At 36.5% G+C, this 18,527-nt stretch overlaps 3 protein-coding genes across 3 annotated transcripts; 2 read left to right on the forward strand and 1 right to left on the reverse strand.

The window, feature by feature from the left end:
• Positions 1 to 4,009: 4,009 nt before the first annotated feature.
• Positions 4,010 to 4,825, forward strand: LOC119979853. The gene has a single exon (XM_038822478.1). It carries the CDS (start codon positions 4,029 to 4,031, stop codon positions 4,719 to 4,721), a length of 693 nt encoding a protein of 230 aa, XP_038678406.1. The 5' UTR covers positions 4,010 to 4,028; the 3' UTR covers positions 4,722 to 4,825.
• Positions 4,826 to 9,645: 4,820 nt separating this feature from the next.
• On the forward strand, positions 9,646 to 11,811 carry LOC119982587 (cinnamyl alcohol dehydrogenase 1-like). The gene is made up of 5 exons (XM_038826057.1): positions 9,646 to 9,889; positions 9,965 to 10,078; positions 10,169 to 10,396; positions 10,488 to 10,927; positions 11,400 to 11,811. The coding sequence occupies exons 1-5, from the start codon at positions 9,801 to 9,803 to the stop codon at positions 11,600 to 11,602; spliced, it is 1,074 nt and encodes a 357-aa protein (XP_038681985.1). The 5' UTR covers positions 9,646 to 9,800; the 3' UTR covers positions 11,603 to 11,811.
• A 3,860-nt stretch (positions 11,812 to 15,671) lies between these two features.
• LOC120006620 (transcription factor MYB73-like) lies at positions 15,672 to 16,749 on the reverse strand. The gene has a single exon (XM_038856724.1). The coding sequence runs from the start codon at positions 16,688 to 16,690 to the stop codon at positions 15,935 to 15,937; it is 756 nt and encodes a 251-aa protein (XP_038712652.1). The 5' UTR covers positions 16,691 to 16,749; the 3' UTR covers positions 15,672 to 15,934.
• Between the last annotated feature and the right edge of the window lie 1,778 nt (positions 16,750 to 18,527).

Below are 18,527 nucleotides of genomic sequence, written 5' to 3' on the forward strand. Positions count from 1 at the left end.
CATTTATGCAAATTTGAATAATGTCAATTGTTCTTATCTTCTTCTCTTCAATGGAGATATTGAAATTGGCTGTAATAAATTAGTCACCAGATATACTTCTGTTTACTTCTTCTTCTTTTCTTTTTTTTTCTTTTTTTTTTCAAATAAAAAAAATGCATCTAAGTAGATATAGTAATCAAGTAATGAAAAATGCACCTTGCTGAATTAATTAAATAGTAAATATGTGTAACAAATATATTGTAGCCTAATTAAGGAATAGTCGAATATACCAATTAGAGAAAGAATACTTTTTTCCCCAATTTACTTGGATAGACAGAGCCTAGAGCCTGCAGACACTGGGGAGCTCCGCAATTCCATAAAGTTTACAGTCACATCTAATGGTGGAGAAAAAGTCAAACAAATTTTAAGCATAAAAAAAAAACAAAATGTGATCTAATGTGGCATACCTCTCAAACTAGCTATTGAATTAAAGTCAATAATTTTAAACAAATTGCGGAGCCCCCATATCCAGCATGCAGAGTGAAGTGGTTTTGTCCCAAAAAAAAACCCTTCTTGTTCCTTAGCAAAATGCAGAAATAAATTTTAAAAACAAGCTTGTAATATCATTTCATTTTCCTTCCCATGAATCCTGCAATGGTAACCTTCTGGAGAAGAGCAAGGGAGGATTCTTCTAAATCGAGAAAACCTTCATAGAGTTGAGGATAATCATCATGATTTAGCTCATGCAAAGTAATTAAGTAAAACAATGTCATGAATAGACTGCAAATTATTCGATACGGATAAGAAAAAAGAGGCAAAAAAATAGGAAAAGTTCATCGACTGCAACTAATGTCAGTTTCACTGAGACAAGAAAAATGAATTGGTGATATTTATTTTCTGTGTGCGCGAGAGATTGGGTGCATTAGCAGTGGTGGAGTCAGGAATTTACGGGAGGGGGTCGAAAATGTTGACGGGTGCTCTGTGGTAGCACCTCCAGGGAAAAAAAAATTTAGGACAATCTACTGAAAAAATAACCGACAACAAGCAAATATCTATATAATCATTAAATTAAAAATCAAAAATTAAAACACAAAATATGCAAGATAACAAAAACAATCATTTAAGTTGCGCTCGATAATCTTTCATTGAGTAGAAATCATCTATAATCAAGTATGAATTAAAAGTCGCAGCAATCTCCCTTTTAATATGAAGAACCATGCAATTTGAAAAAAACACATCCTCCATTTTGTTCCGAAATCGGGTTTAAAAATGCTCTTTCTATAGTAGCAGTAGAAACTGGAAGAACTAACACAAGACGAAACAACCTATCAATCAATCTCAGATTTCCCATCTTTGCTAATCTTCGGCATAATGCAGAAATAGGGAGAAGCGGGAAGCACTGAGCAGCCAGCCAATGATCCAAGCAATTTTCAATTTAGGGATTTATCGAAGCAAATTTCGTTAGAGAGGAAACCAACAAAGAAAACTAAATTAAAATAGAAGTGGGCCTAAATGATTAAAAGAGAATTGAGCCCATGATATTGAGTTTTCACAGTATTTTCATTGTAGTAAAAATGAATTATGGTTATATATTTACTACTATTATACTAAAAAAATTCAAAATTTTTGGATCCTCAGCTCCTTCATTGTTCCGCCACTATGCATTAGGGTTTGAGATTAAGTGATATTCTTCTCAAATAATTTTATTGTCTTCATTCATGATGAGTTTCTTCGCGAGTACTACTGCCCGTGGACGTATCTTGACTCGATTGAGGGAACAACGTAAATTCTTGATAGTCTTATTCTTTATTACTCGTGTTATGTATTCGCCTTCATTAAAAAACATGAAAGAAAATCAAACCAAGATACTTAGTTAATTCCTTTCACTTAGAAAACATTTTGAAACCAATTAAAGAATTGGTATCACTATTGTTTTTAATTTTTTTTGGTTTTCAAAAAATAGAAAAAAAAAAAAAACGTATCTTTTGTGTAGACACAAGAGATTCTGAAATTATATTAATTTTATTTTTGTCGAAAAAATTGTTTAGAGGAAAATACACGAAGGTCTCAAAGGTGGGGTACCGCCATTTGGGTAATTGAATTATTACATTAGGTTAATATAAATATTTATAATTCTTCGTTATTAAAAATAAAATTTTACACCTAAGCCACTAATTAGAGTGGCAAGGGTTGTGTATCACCCTGATGACTTAATCGCTATAAAAGTTTTAAGTTATGATAGCTCATAAACTATTAAAATTATTTTATATTTATTAATAAAATTATTCTTTGTATAAAAATAATTTCAAATTAATTATAATTTAATAAAATAAAAAAAATTTGAATTTTTTTTTATGGCAAACAAAAAGACAAGAAACACCAACTACAAACCACACCATGCCAGACCAAAACAATGATCCGGGGGATCGTAGCCACTATACAACCAATATTGTAACTCTGGAAATTGGTGACTGGGAATGCTACCTGAAAGTCTCAAGGTAGCGGCCAATTTGACGAAGGCATCCGCCAAGACATTTTGATGTCTGCTAATCTTTGGAACTTTTATTTTGCCACCGCTTGCGACGTGGCTGGCGGGACTGCCCCACCAAACAGGCCACTTAAGATGTTTAACCACCTCTTGACGTAAATGTTTGATTGGTGCAGTTATCGGCTCACAGAAAATTCTACAAGTCTTGGCATACACAGCCAAAGCCAAATCTTATCGGTGGAAATTTTGCAATAATATTTGAATAGTTGGTAATTGGTCGTTATCTTGTACACGTTTGTGGACCATGGATGTAACATATCTTCATTATGCTCGACAATTTGGTCTTCAATTTGAATTAAAGGAAGGACAGTTTGATGCCATATTTGGGCATTGCGTATTTAGAATAGATATACATTAATATCTGGCAACCCAAGCTGCGGTTCACGGGTGTCCGGGATTTGTTGTAGTTAAAACTATAATAGTCCATGCTGTAGCACAATTTTGGGCCTATTTTCTTGTTCTTTTTAAATCGTAAGTGCATAATATTAAGTCTAATGAATTAAACGATATAATTTTTGTTCAAAACAAAAATTAAATTCATCGAGAGAATAACATAAAAAGTCTTGACTTTTGAGTTTATATCAAACGGTTTACAATGAATTTAATTTTTGTTTCGCATAAAAAAAATAAATCTTGAATTCTTAAAAGCGATCAAAATATAAATATAAATTTTTAAAAATATTTGAAGCTATATATACAACAGCCATTTCATCCCCGGTTCGCCAGTGGCAGATATGTATGTAAGAGTCAAAGGTCAAAGTCATGCAAGACTCTACTGAAACTACTCTTTAATATTAACGCAAAATATATATATATATATAATATAAAAAAATTCTCATTGTAACCTCTACATAATTGTATTATAATTGGAAGTCATTACTCTAATGGGATATGATCTCTACCGAACCTATCTAGCTGTTCAGTGGACAATTGGTTGGTAAATCTTGAGCCACATGGAAGATCTCCAACCCGCATGGCTAGTTGAGACCTGAACCAAGACTCAGCGTGGGAGATAATGCATGAAGACATTCACACATGCTGGGCGGAGCAAGAGATCATCTCGCAAATTACAATAATGGAAACATCTATTGGATTTGAACTCACGACTATCCATTTGCGCTAAGAGTTTGCACAGTCATATCTCAATCAACGACCGGTTGTTAGCAGTCAAATAACGGTATGTATCAAAATCCAAATCTGTAAATTGAGATGTATTGTATTCAATGATCATGGCGTGTATGTTATTTCCACGTTTCAATTTCCATTGCTTGATGTACCTATAAACTTGACTAAATTACACAATATGGTCTTTATGAACCATCTGTTTCAACCGACATAGTCGATTTGAAATTTCAAGAGGGGTGGAAGTTTCCTACTATCACTACATTTTCCCATGGCTTGGTCCAATGTAACCTCTACTGGCTAGCCAAGTTGCTTAGCCTACTAGTCCACCAATCTCTATATAAAGAGTGAAAACACAAACAATTCTTATACAAACACAATGGCTCCGTCATCATTTCTCCTCTCTGTTCTCCTCACTTTAGCAGCCCTCCATGGCACCTCTGCGGTGGAATATGTTGTCGATAACCGGGCAACAAACCTCCCAGGGGGAATCAAATTCGATAACGAAATTGGCGCTGATTATGCCAGACAAAGAATGATGACAGCCTCGGAGTATATCTGGCGCCTATTCCAACAAAACACAGAAGCTGACCGGAAGAACGTGGCTCGTGTGACGCTAGTAATTGACCCAAACATGAAGCCTGAAGATATAGCGTATGCATCCAACAACGAAATTCACATGGGCGACAACTACATCAATCGCATTCAGGGGGACGCGAGGGGGGATGACTTCAATGGAGTGCTTTACCATGAGATGGTGCATATCTGGCAGTGGGATGGCAATGGGGCAAGTGGGATTGGAGGATTGATTGAAGGGATTGCGGATTTCGTGAGGTTGAAGGCGGGTTATGTGCCATCTCACTGGGTTCAGCCAGGGGAGGGCAATAACTGGAATCAGCGGTCTGATGTTACTGCTAGGTTCTTGGACTATTGTAATGACGTTAGGAATGGGTTTGTGGCTGAGCTTAACAAGAAGATGAGGACTAGTTATAGTGATCAATTCTTTGTTGACTTGCTTGGGAAGAATATTGACCAGCTCTGGAGGGAGTACAAGGCCAAGTATGGGATGTAGAAAATTAGACTATTTTATGTAATATTGAGCTTCATATGATGTTCTTCACTAATAACACCTGCTTGATGCTTGGTTGAGGCATTTTAACAAACAACTGTTATGCATTGCTAGTTACCCCGGATTTCTAAAAGGTATACTAAGTAAAGCTGAACCAAAACAGTCATAAATTTCACAAGACATTAATATGAATCATTACAAAATATTGGCATCGCAAACCCACCGACTATCATGAATAGAAAAGCAACACAAATCTCTAAATAGGTGCAATACAGGAAGCCACAGCAATGAAAATGAGAGGAAGTTAGATGTACTGACTTTGATGTTTTAAAGTCTATAGAACATCAACACCCCACAAGAATTGTGGTTGAGTTCCCACGACATTATTGTCATTAAAAAATAAAGAAAAAACACTGTAGCTGTTGGATATTGGTTTAGTAATGTGCCTACAATGGACACAATTAAACATGGGGCCTACACGTTCGTTGGGACGAGTCCAAAGTTGAGTATGTACATCTCCTAGTGTAGATGAACATAGTATATTTACATTACAAAAATCAATATTAAGTGAATACGAAATTAATCCCAAAAATGTACACATGAAATTGTATAAGTTGGTGTTTGTGAACCCAATCTCACATTGAAAAAATAACAACTCAAGAGTGAGTTTGTGGTGGAAAAGCCTTACGTGGGCTTTGGTTTGGTTTGAGTTGGGTCAAAACCTGACGTCGGTTTGGGCTTGGTTTGACCTGTTGACTCTTTTGGATCAAATTTGATCAACTAAACATTCCTTCTGTTTCAATTTATCTGTCATCCTTTGAAAATCCATTTTTTAAAGAGACATGATTTAATACAATTCAACTACACAAATTTATCCTTATTAACTTAAAATCACTTTTTTTCCTTGAAGTTTGGTGTTTTAAAGTAACAAGGTTAATTTTGGATTACATTAACAAAATTAATAATTAATGAAGAAAAATCACACTAATTATGGGATAGCTCAAAATAGAAAGATAGGCAATCAAAATAAGACGGATGGCGTAATTGTTTTTGATTAAATCTACATAGAATTATTCAATGGCCAATGACTTAGGTTAGTAATTGACCAAGTCACTAACGAGAGATGGTTCGGTTGATAATCGACATGGTTCGGTTGATAATCGACTGGGTTAGATATATATGTATTTAATATTCGATTCCAATAAAAAATAAATTTTTCAAGGATATTTCAAAGTAATTGACCAAGTCTCCTTGAGTATCTAGAGGTTGCAACTTATGCAACTAACACAGATTTTCAAGGAGTTGTGGCCCACGATTTTTGACCATGAATCCTTCTTTAATGGTCAATCTCGGCAAGAATAAAAAGGCTGGTTTTTATTTCCATTGGCTTGAGTCTTTTTCCTCAACTTCAAGACCTCTTTCTTGCTTTTTACAAGTCAGATTATGTACTTGAAGAAAACTAGCTTCTTCCTCTTTTCTTCTTCAAATTCCGAGTCAATTCTTGATTCGCCATTACGTTAACGGTGTGGTTAGGTTAACGTGTTATCAAAGAGGCTTTGGAGGTGAAATTGTTGGGATTGCAAATACATAGACAAGATAATTAATCACTTTAAGGTTAGAGGTGAAATCATCTCGACTTGGTTTGTTTTTCATTCTTGGGTTTTGTATTAGATTCATATATGTTTCTTGTGTAAACATTGCCAACGTATTTTTTTAAACACAGAAAACATGTTTTTTGGTACACCGAATCCAACAGTTGCTAAGGGCAAGAAAGGTATCTGAGCAGCGGATATCATCGTGTTTGTATATGCAACTATAAGCAGTTGGGCCCTTTTTGTATCTGATATATGGGCTCTTTGGAGTAAATCCTGATTAAATAGGCCTATCAGTATTATGGGCCAGATCAGTGAACGTGTTATGTGTGTACCATGGACCCGTGGAATTTTCCTGTGAAATTACCAAAAAAATCACATTAGCACGACCATGATTTTACAGAATGGGCTGCGTTGGCCCATTGGGAGGCATGTTCCTACAAGTATTCTTAAAATGAAAGAAATTTAATACTCTGTGGGCACCCAACTCTTTTTTTAATCTAGAAAGATACAACCCACTATGTCCTTCGGACAGATGAGTGAGTCTAAACTCAAATCATCAAGCTAGCGTGCACTATCCTAGCGACAATTAAGATTGAACCGAAACTCATGTGTGTGAACTCCACAGGCAGGGGACAAGCCCACGATGGGAGTACCACTGAGAAAACATCCCAGAGGGTTTTGAACTCCAAATGCCTGCACAAACGAAATGCCTAATAGTAAGATAATCAACTAGGCTATCGCCTCATGGTTGTGGCCCATGGGCACCCAACTCCCTTAATTGCATTTTGTTTTTCGTTAATAAAAGTTTTTATTTACAAAAAAAATAAATAACATCTAATTAACCAGCCCAAAATCATGGGAAGTAAGACTACTGTAATGAGCTTATATGATCAGGAGGATCATCTATGGACTTGGGTTGATTTACAATGTCTTTGGCCTAAATGGTTTTTATTAAAATAAAAAAATAATAAGATCTGTACTAAAGAGAGGTGGCTCAGTTATTGTAAAGAGAAACATTTTAGGAGAAATATATTTTTGAGCGGTATTTAAAATAATAAGACATGCACGTTGCTTGAATGTGGGGGTTATTTTGTCTTCATAACACATTTATTTTGCAGTTATGAACACCTAACACAGTTTAGTTTGCCTTTTTCATACCCACATTATGGAGACTTAGTGGAGTATCTTAAATTGAAAATGACAATATGCTAATGCCACTAATATTCTTCACTTTTCTTACCATCTCTCCTCACAATTCTACAGAACCTTACCTTTCTGGACTTTTCTGATATAAAATTGTTCCTTACTGCCGTTTTTATTGACAAATTGTTTAGTGTGCAACTTTTCTAATTCGCAATAACAAATTATATAAGACCAGGTCATGAGCTTAGTCAGGCCAATAAGTGGACCTTAAGTATTCATATAGATTTAGATACACAGTCTACATGTTACAGAAATTATGGAGCTGGGTTTATGATTTTTTTTTTATAGTTAAAATTGGTTATAATTCTCTCCCAAAGCAATGTTATATCATGATATTTTTTTTATAGCAAATGAGATATTAGAGTTTAGGAATAAGGATTTAGTGTTTAAATTTTAGGATTTAAGGTTTAGAGTTTAGCGTTTGTGAGATTTAAAGAACCATTGAGTAATAGCTTAGTTGGTCATGTCTCTAGGCTTAAGGCAGATGATGTTAAATTTGGGAGTTTGAACCAACGGGGAGTTTTCCTAATTTCATGGGTCTACCCACTTCCAAGAACGGGTAAGAGCACAATTTCTCCCGCATGGGTTTTGACACAATCTTACTTATCGTTAGTGTGGTGCGGGATGTTTTGACAGCCTAAGGGTTACACTTACGCACTCAGTTGTCCGAAAGGTATGCATGTTGTGTTAGGTGGTTCCTTGGTCACCAAAAAAATTTTAAGGTTTAGGGTTTCAATTTTTTTTCAAATTCTACTATATTCTAATATTATGAGCACCTAAAATATTCAAAAACATATTTTAAACCGTGATTTAACAATGGTTTTGAAGGGAATTGTTGGAGATTTTGGCTAATACAATTGTAAACCCCATCTGGACAATGTTGTGCTATTATTGCTTGTTAAATATCATAAACTTGCATGTCATACTGGGTAGGTGGAGGGTCTTCTTGCTTATATATATAAAGATATGATCAAGTAGTGGGTGTAAAATATGACTTATACACAGAAGTAATGGAGTTATGGCTACCCACTCTCTATTCTCTATCATTATCTCTTTTAAAATCAAAGATAACGAATTTTTTAGTGGAATTCATGGATTGGAGATCAGGTCTGCCCTTTGCGACCTTTGGACTAGAGATTTTTTAATTTGAAGGATTTGGGTTGACTGAAAAAGTAATTGTGATTTTATATTATGAATTATTTGTTTTTAAACCCACAAAAATAAAAAGAAAAGAGAGTTGGGTGTGAGATGATGATGTTCTATTAGGAATTGTAAATGGTAGGTGCATCTAGAGAAGGAATGATGGAGCCATCAAAGCAGGCAATCCCTCTCTTCCACTATGTGACATTTAATCTTCTAAGTCAAACAACTCAAAAATACACTTCTCCCTTAGTTGTCAATGAAACTTTCTTTTTGCTAACAAGAATTGATACCATATCAACTGAATTATTTATTTTGTAAGATGAATCTTTTTCAGTTGGTATAAGAAAATTCAACCCAAATAATTGGTAGAACTCAATAGTTAGGATAATTAGGATACTAACTGATCCCTATCATAACTATTGAGTTTTTAACTATGCTTTCGTCTCTCTCTAACTAAACTGATACCACGAGGCAATATAAAATTTGTGTCCAACACTATGAAGGGTTGACAAAACTCTGTTCGACTTGAATGATTGAATTTATTCGATCCGGATTTAATCAAGCTTGTACATAAGTTATATATCTGAAATTTAGGTTCAAACACAAAAAAAGTGTCCGATTTAAAATCGGATCCAAATCAAAACACAAAAATCTTGTCCTATGTACTTGTTCGGACCCTAGTCCGGATTAAATTATTGTCCGATATACTTGTTTGAATTTAATCCAATATGTGTGGTCAATTAAGTACGTCTAAAATCCTATATGAATTAAGATCCGAACATATAAATATTTCGTAAATATGTGTAGTTGTCCGACTCGAAATCGACCCGGAACGGATTTTTTTACCGTCCCTATCTTTATGTATTCATGACATATGCCTGACGAATGAACACAACAACTTGCTCCTAATCCAATCATTGAGTCACCAGGCCCACCATGTACTGTGAATTAAAAGTCCACCAAAGCCCTCCGGCTTCCCATTTTACCAAATAGCAACTCAACTGCTCCTCTGTCCTTGTTTTTGCTTCCATTTTGCCCATCCTGTGCTTATTTATACCCTCATACACTGATATTTCCGCCAGTGCTCTCTTTCTTGTCTCTCTGTTTCTCAGGAATTTTGTCGAGCAACTAGCAGAGCATAATGGGTAGCCTTGACACGGAGAGGACAGTTGTAGGATGGGCAGCAACTGACCCTTCTGGGATTCTCGCTCCTTATACCTACACTCTTAGGTACTCGATCAAATCTGAAATTCGTTCATTCTTCTCTCTGGAATTTTTACATATATGTGGGAATCATTTTTGTAGGGACACTGGTGCTGAAGATGTTTTTGTCAAGGTTCTCTACTGCGGAATCTGTCATAGTGATCTTCATCAAATCAAGAATGATTTGGGCATGTCTCAATACCCAATGGTTCCTGGGTACTAACCAAAATCCTTCATTTTTCTGTCTCTGATTGATTAATTTCTTTCTCTTTTTTGATTTTGGAGTAACTATATTGGTATGCGCAGGCATGAGGTTGTGGGGGAGGTAGTGGAAGTGGGATCTGAAGTGACCAAATTCAAAGCCGGAGATGTTGTTGGCGTTGGACTGATTGTCGGATCCTGTGGGAGCTGCCGTCCATGTGAATCGGAGGTAGAGCAGTACTGCAACAAGAAAATCTGGAATTACAATGACGTTTACACTGATGGGAAACCCACCCAAGGCGGCTTCGCTGAATCTATGGTTGTCCATCAAAAGTAAGCATCACATACCACACATAAAACTGTTCAATGGATTAATTTTCAATCTGGGTATGGTAAAAAAGATATATTGCTATGTTTGTGTTAGGTTTGTAGTGAAAATACCAGATGGGTTGGCTCTAGAACAGGCTGCCCCGCTATTGTGTGCGGGTGTGACAGTGTACAGTCCATTGAACCATTTTGGACTGAAACAAAGTGGACTCAGGGGAGGAATATTGGGGCTTGGAGGTGTTGGACACATGGGTGTGTTGATAGCAAAATCAATGGGACACCATGTGACTGTCATAAGTTCTTCTGATAAGAAGAGAGTGGAGGCCTTGGAGCATCTTTGTGCTGATGATTACCTGGTCAGCTCGGATGAAACTCGGATGAAAGAGGTGGCTGACTCACTTGATTATATCATTGACACTGTCCCTGTTGGTCATCCTCTTGAACCTTATCTTTCATTGCTCAAACTTGATGGGAAGCTCATCTTGACTGGTGTTATTAACACCCCTCTGCAATTCATGGCTCCTGTTGTTATGCTTGGTAAGCTTTCAGATTCTTGTGAATTTCTGGAAACAAATCTAGTGTGTTCTGATTGTTCTTAATTGTGTTTTCAGTTTTGTTGATGTAATTAATATTTTGTCTAACATACTGTACTTCCAAACACAGGACCTCTTACACCTTCAATTTAGATAAGGGAAACTGCTATCTTTTCACAAATGACCCAATAGACCCCTTCTAGTATTACAATGAAAGAAGACATTATGCTTTATATGAAGGATTAGAAAAAATTTAGCTGCCCAAAAATTGTTTGGAATTTGGGATTGTGAGAAAGATCGCGTCGGTGCAATCTTATTGGAAGATTAAGAGAATGGATCTATTAGGTCATTTGTTGAGATGCAAAATGTTTCTATCTAAATTGAAAATGTAAGGGAGTGTGTATGGATAAAGTCAAAAACAAGTTTTGGGTGGTTGTTAGAATTGTTGAATATTGAAATTTGTTCTTCTTGTGCAGGAAGAAAGGTGATCACAGGGACCTTCATTGGGAGCATGAAGGAAATACAGGAGACAATTGATTTCTGCAAGGAGAAGGGTTTGTCTTCAATGATTGAAGTGGTCAAAATGGATTACATCAACAAAGCTTTCGAGAGGCTTGAGAAGAACGATGTCCGGTACCGGTTTGTGGTCGATGTTGCCGGCAGCAAGCTTGATCAATAGACCAAATGATCATGCAGATGACAGCCAAACTCCCATACTGAGAAACTGATAATATATTTTCACAGGGACTCCACATTACTCTTGTGTTTTGTTTGTTTGACTTCGCTTGTTGGTTTTTCTTTGATTGCTGTACTATTTATATGAACTTCTAAACTTCATTCCCCCTTGCATTTTGTCAATAGAAGAAGAAACTAAGAGGTTATCACGTTTTTAAGGTTTTTAGAATTTTTTTTTTTTTTGAGGTTTTTAGCTAACTTTGTCTTTTAAGGTCTGAGGTTTTCTTTTTTTGTTTTCGGGGTTTTCTTTTTTAAATTTTGTTTGCTTGGGAAAAAAATATATCGTGGACTAGTAAATCCGATCAAAATATATTTATTTAGAAAAGGGAAAAAACAGCAGAGACCAGACCCAAACACTCCAAACAATGCTTGAACATAGGGGAGGGAATGTTTTGCCCTTGTTGGTATGGGTGGCCTGTATTGAAAGATAACCCAAAGTTTGATTGAAAGAGTTGTTTAGGATATATATGATATGAATATCATACCTTGTTGACTTTTGTGGGCATAGCTCATTGATTAGTCTTAGGTGTTGCCTTGTATGTGGAAGGCTGGTCTGAAATGAAAGGAATATGTCGTGGCACAACCTCATAATCCTGTCACGGTAAGGAAATGTCAAAAGATCTGATTGCTTTAGTTAAGAATCAATACAGAGTATCACATTCCGTGATAATTTTCTCTACTCAATGGTAGACGAAACTTATAAAGCGAACACCCATCAATAAATGAAACAAACTAAACTCTATCGGTATCAACGGACATCGAAGATACTATACCAGATAGAAAACTGACATTTGAGGGGAAAAAAAATGAAAACACAATACAAAACGAACAGACAACTCTTTCGAATATAGATTGAAAGAGATCGATCATCATTATCATCTTCTTGTTTATTGTCACATTGATATTATCAGTCACTAAACTAACAGGTAGAACACGCTTTTTTTTTAGTACTAAATTGCTGATGTGGGCTCTGATTGAAAAAAATTGATGGAAGTTTACACTTCAGTTTTTCAACAAACATACCTGTAAAGCATATATATATTAATGCCATTTTCAACCAATTGAAAAGTGAAAGCACAACGAATTCGAGTGACATGCATGTCATTATTCTTTCCTTTAAGACATGATTTCTGAGGATGGCGTTTTCTTACAGTTATTACTTTTTTAAGGTTTTAGGTTTTTTTTTTCTTTTTTACGTTTTTTGGTAACTTTTGTTTATTAAGGTTTGAGATCTTTTTTAGATCTTTTCAACTTTCTTTGTTTGGGGAAAAAAAAAATATGGTTCAACTCTTAAACCGGATCAAAACATAAACCTATTGAGACAAAATTAGAGCAGCCATTCCTTCCAAACACGGTCAATATAGGTGAAGAGAGTAGGGGTGGCAAAGAATCGATTTCGAGTTGGAAAATATCACATACTTAAGAAATATTCACATGTCCGGACCCTAATCCGGATTAGATTTCGGACGTATTTAATTGACCACATTAGGATTGGTTTAAATTCAGACAAGTACATCGAATAATAAGTTAATACGAGTTAGGGTCTCGACAACTAAATTGGACAAGATTTTTGTTTTTGGATCTTGATCCGGTTTTAAACCGAGTAAAATTTTATACTTGAACCTAAATTTCGGACATATAACTTACGTCTGAAATTGGTTTAATTCAGAAAAGACAAATTGGGTCATTCGAGCCGGACATAGTTTTATCACCCTTAAATGAGAATGTTTTTCGGTTTGTGGGTATAGGTGGCCTCCACTAATTTCGGCACAAGTGCATTGAAATGATATAACCACCACACTTTGAATGAAAAGACTTGTACAAGATACCACATCTCATTGAATAGTCTGGTGGTGCCTTGTATCTCGAAGGTTAGTCTGATATGAAAGGGATCTGTCATGGCACAAACTGATAAACTTGTCGCATCATTCTATCCATTGTTGCCGGTGGCACACTAATAATACAAGTGTTTACAAGTTCATAATCTGTTTATATATATATATATATATATATATATATACACACACACACAGACAGAGAAGGAAAGAAGCCATCGATATGGTCTACCAAATCCGGGTTACGTTTCTCCAAATTTGGGCAACCAAGCAACTAAACTTTGAAGATTAACCACAGAATCAACCCAAAAAAAAAAGCACGAATTGCACTGTTAGGCTGTTAGCCACATTGGTTCTAATAGACTCGTTAAGAAATCCACATTGCTTTGAAATCTATTTGATCCCAGTAAGGTTCCTGGGCTTGATGGTCTTAACAGCCTATTTTTCAGACAGTTCTGGAATGTCATTAAGAGGGAGGTAATCAATATGGTTCAAGAATTTTTTAGAGAGAGCCTGATGCTTAAACAGTTGAATTAAATATCAATATAAGGTGAAGATTCAGTGAAGCAGTACAGACCCATCAGCCTATGTAATGTTTCCTATAAGCTTATTTCCAAAATCATCACAGATAGATTGAAGATAATAATGCAGAGTCTCAAGAGAATGTTGCAGGAGCGCATGAGATTTTTTTCATGTCGGATGAAAAGAAAGAAAGGGAAAGAGGGGACAATGGATCACATATTGGATATGGAGAAAGCTTATGATAATGGGAGTTCATTCCAAGGATCCTACAAGGCAGTGGATTTGGATAGCATTTTCTGAAGCTGGTCAGGGAATTTATATCCTCGGTATCATTTTCAGGTTCTTTTGAATGGATCTCTTAATGGTAAATTCAAACCTTCAAGAAACCCTAAATTTTATCCAACCTTCTATTGAAAGCAGAGAGAGGATTTAAGATGTCAAGAAGGTGCCCACAGTTTTATTTGGCAGGGCAAAGGTGGGCGAAGAAGCTAGAACGATGAACGATTGTCTACAAAAGTTCATGACGTGATGGCAGAGAATTAATGTTGCAAAATCTGCAATCTTCTTTAGTAAAGACACAAATATAAATCTCAAGCAGGACATAAGAGATGTCCTCCCATTCAGAGTCAACACTTCAAATGCAAAGATATCTGGGACTTCCTTAATGGAAGGAAGGAGCTCTGTCTGGTGGAATTCAGTGGTGGATAGGGTTTCAAGTAGAATCTCTGGATGGAAAGTTCAAACCCTTTCTCTCAAGCATCAACATTAAGTCTGATCAAGCATGTTGCATGTTCCATCCTCTCTCACTCTATGTCCTGCATGCTTTAAGAAGCCCAAGAAGGTTTTGCACTTTTTATTCAGCTACTTCTGGTGGGATAAAAAGGATCAAAGTAAACATGCTCTATGCCTCAAAGCTTAGAAAGAAATTCACCAACCTATGGAGAGGGTTGGTTTGCTTTGATTTCAAAGCTTTATTTCCTGCAATATGGGCTCAGTGTCTGCTATGTTGCTGCATAATCTTTTTGACAATCAAACAGTACAGAATATTCTACAGATTCCCACTGCGGAGAATGGGCAGTTGAAGGAAAAATCATCTGGACGGCAAATTTTCAGTGAAGACAGCTTCTTATCTCACAGTTATTCAAGATCATCAGAATAAAGATTGTGGTCTAATTGCTAAAGACTGGAAGAAGCTTTGGGGTATGAAAATTCACAACAGGCTGAAGCTCATATTATGGAAAGTAGTCAACAGCGCTATCAAAACAAAAGGCAGTATTGGCTCAGAGAATGCAATTATCGAATGAAGAAATTACCTGTGCTGTATGTAAGGCTGCCCCGGAAAGCATTAATCATAAGTCCTTGAGATCGATGCACTGTGTCTCGATCTCTTTGGCAGCATTCCTCATGGCCAGATTTCATCTACATTTCGCCAATTGGGTTAAATGATTATCATTCTCGAAATCGAGGTTCACAAATTCCAAATCTTTCCAAATTTTTTTGAAGTTTGCTGCGGCAAAGATCATTCCTGGTGTGGGTTCGGGCAATGACCGCCATGGCAATTCAAATGTAGATGACACGGTACACATGTATCCCCACCAAAATTATAAAACAAATAAAAGAACAGTTGAAGAGCAGATGATTTAAAAAAAAAAAAACTTAGCATAAAGAGTTCATCCCAAAAATTGTCATAAAGAATTTCTTTTTAACTTTTATATCTCGATAAGCCATGAACTAAATTCCCTGCATTGGCTCTGTACAACATAAAAAATCTTTCAGAAAAAGAAAACAGTTTTCTTTTCTCGTCTTTTCTTTTCATTCAGCCTTCAGGCCTAAAACTTCTCTAACTTCTCAAAAAACCTAACCAGTCCCTCTCAAAACAAATTAACCAATCAATCAATAAATCATATGCTAAACCCCCTTCATTTTTGCATTCCCTCCATGTAACTCCTCACTTCCATCCTAATCATCTCCTGCATCATCGTTATCATATCGGGCCCAAATCCAATCGTTGCCTTTTTGGCCTCGGAAACCACAGTTTGTTTATCGGTCAATTGTTGGTTTGTTAACTCGCCGAGAACCTCATTTCCTGGCAGAGACAGAGATAGAACGGTACTCGGACCGTCATCTTCCTTCACTGTCTCAGACAGTGGTGATTCCGATTCGACCTGCTGTGACTGTGTCGAGAACGGTAACTCAGCGTCTGAAGCATCGCTTACATCAGATCCCGCAGAACTATTCGGGCTATAACAAAGGCCACCAGATGCAGAGGCAGTTTTAGCCGATTTCTTCTCCGGCTCCTCTTGTTTCTCTCCGTCATTCCAGTTCATCATCATCGAAGAGAACTTTCGCTTCAAGGTAGAGTTCCAATGGTTCTTAATAGCATTATCGGAGCGGCCATTGAGGAGTCGCGCAATGGTAGCCCACTTATTTCCATATTTGGCATGAGCGTTAACAATGATCTCATCTTCTTCATTCGTAAAAGCACGGTGTTGAACCTCCGGCGAGAGTTGATTGCACCACCGCAACCGGCACGACTTTCCAGATCGACCTGGAATCGATCTCGATATCAAGGACCAGTTACGTGGACCATGACATTGAACTAGCTTCTTCAATAGCTGATCCTCGTCGGTCCTCCATGGACCCTTGACCCGATCCATTCCAGATTCTTGATCCATCTACACAGAATCTAATAAAAAAAGTGAAGGGAAGAGGAAAAAAAAGTGAGGGAGGAGGAATTGAGGACGAAGGAAGAGAGAAAACTGAGGGTTTTTAAAAGAGAGAAATAGGGTAACTGATAGAATCGGTTAACTGATACAGGTAAAGGCCGTTAATTGAACCGGTGACTCCCAGTAACCGGTTAAACATAATATACACAGCTGTATACCTTCCACGCGCCTCCACGTAGGCAGCTTTGATTGCCGAATTCTCGGAAATAATGGGAAAATCTGGACCGTCTATTTTCTAAAGAGTTAAAAAGTAAGAGTTTATTTTTTTACTGGAAGTAAATAATGCTTCTGGAAGAGTGAAAAATACGCGAGAAATTGGAGGTTGGAAGCGATAAGTTCTTGACTAAGCCACCAGCCTGGAGAGCATTACGTGACGAAACTGTTTTTGTGGGATATTTTTTCCTTCATCGTTTGGTTTTGATGACGTGGAGAAAAAGACAAGAGCGGTAGCGGAATTAGAGAAAGGACGTTACTGACAATCTGTCAGTCCAGCCTGTAAACGCTCACACTGTTACACCGACTCCACCACTGTCGTTTTATATGATAATATCTACCGTTTTGAGGAGTCCGTTGTAACGGAACGGAATGGGGTGGGAGTAATTTAACAACCAAAACTGCCGTAATACGATTCCGTTACCTTAATTAACAGTTAATTTAAAATTTGAATCAGAGAAAAACTAACAATTAACGGAAAAGATAAGGAATTAAGGACCGTGACTGGATTCCGTTAGTACGTTCGTACTCGTTTTCACGGTCAACGCGAGGGGTGGACTGAATCTGGTAGGAGACGCATGAGTGGCCACACAACAAACAAAATAATATAAAGGAAACGAAAACAAGGACGATACGTTATCTTACAAAAAATTGACCAAATACATCCCCCCCCTCTGTGTTTTTCTTTTATGGTATTAAATTAAATGGTTTTAAGTTAATAAATTACATCTTCCATTTCATTAAAAATTCCCATAATAATATCTTAATTCTTAAAGGTATGGTTGAGTGTTTAATTTTTCGATAGCGCTAAGAAGGGTTGTCAAAAAAATCGTGTCACACTGAGTCGATCTCCACCGACCGTTTGAATGGTAATTATCAAATGTAAGTTAGTGATGATCGAATTAACAATTAGGTCGATCAAATTGTCAATAACCAATCGAACGATCAGTTAAATTTATGTCAAAAAACAATAAAAATCGATCGTAAACACCCCTAACACTAAGTACCATACCTTTAAGGTATGTATGAGTTGTAGAATGTTCTCATTGGTTGTGTTATAGGGTGTTCGTAGTGAATCTCTACGTGTATTTGTTTTCATGGGCTTGATAAATAGTTTAGAACTCATGGGAGGGGGTTTTGTGTATTTTATTCGGGATTTATCCTTTGTCAATTAATCATTAAAACACATTAAATAAGAACATTTGTGATATTTTCTTTTCTAAAAACTCATGAGAACCCTAGGGAAAAAAAAACTTGCAAATGGATGAATGAGTACTCATATCAAATTTTCTTTAGATTCAGCAAATCATTGGCAACATGTTATCATCATCAAGGTCTGTGATTTCTCACACACAGATTTCACGGGCTCTCAAATTACTTATCTGGCTGGTTTTTGTTCTCTTTTCAGCAACAACCACATCCAAGCATGGCCAAAATCAATATATCTATAGCTTGGCTTTTGGTCTTTTTACTTGAAGTTTCTTTTAGCTTGTGATATGTTCTCTAGCATAATGCAGGTTATTTGTTTAGGTTTGAATTACCCTACCTAGTTTGTTGTTGTTTGTTGTGTTTT

This window comes from Tripterygium wilfordii, chromosome 2, assembly GCF_013401445.1.
Source record: "Tripterygium wilfordii isolate XIE 37 chromosome 2, ASM1340144v1, whole genome shotgun sequence".
NCBI lineage: Eukaryota > Viridiplantae > Streptophyta > Magnoliopsida > Celastrales > Celastraceae > Tripterygium > Tripterygium wilfordii.

Excerpts from the sequence above, each read along its gene's own strand:
- LOC119979853 (XM_038822478.1), top strand. The coding sequence starts at position 4,029 with ATGGCTCCGTCATCATTTCTCCTCTCTGTTCTCCTCACTTTAGCAGCC.
- LOC119982587 (XM_038826057.1), top strand. The coding sequence starts at position 9,801 with ATGGGTAGCCTTGACACGGAGAGGACAGTTGTAGGATGGGCAGCAACT. Across the intron at positions 9,890-9,964 it reads CCTTATACCTACACTCTTAG|GGACACTGGTGCTGAAGATG; the intron begins GTACTCGATCAA and ends TCATTTTTGTAG. Across the intron at positions 10,928-11,399 it reads GGCTCCTGTTGTTATGCTTG|GAAGAAAGGTGATCACAGGG; the intron begins GTAAGCTTTCAG and ends CTTCTTGTGCAG.
- LOC120006620 (XM_038856724.1), bottom strand. The coding sequence starts at position 16,690 with ATGGATCAAGAATCTGGAATGGATCGGGTCAAGGGTCCATGGAGGACC.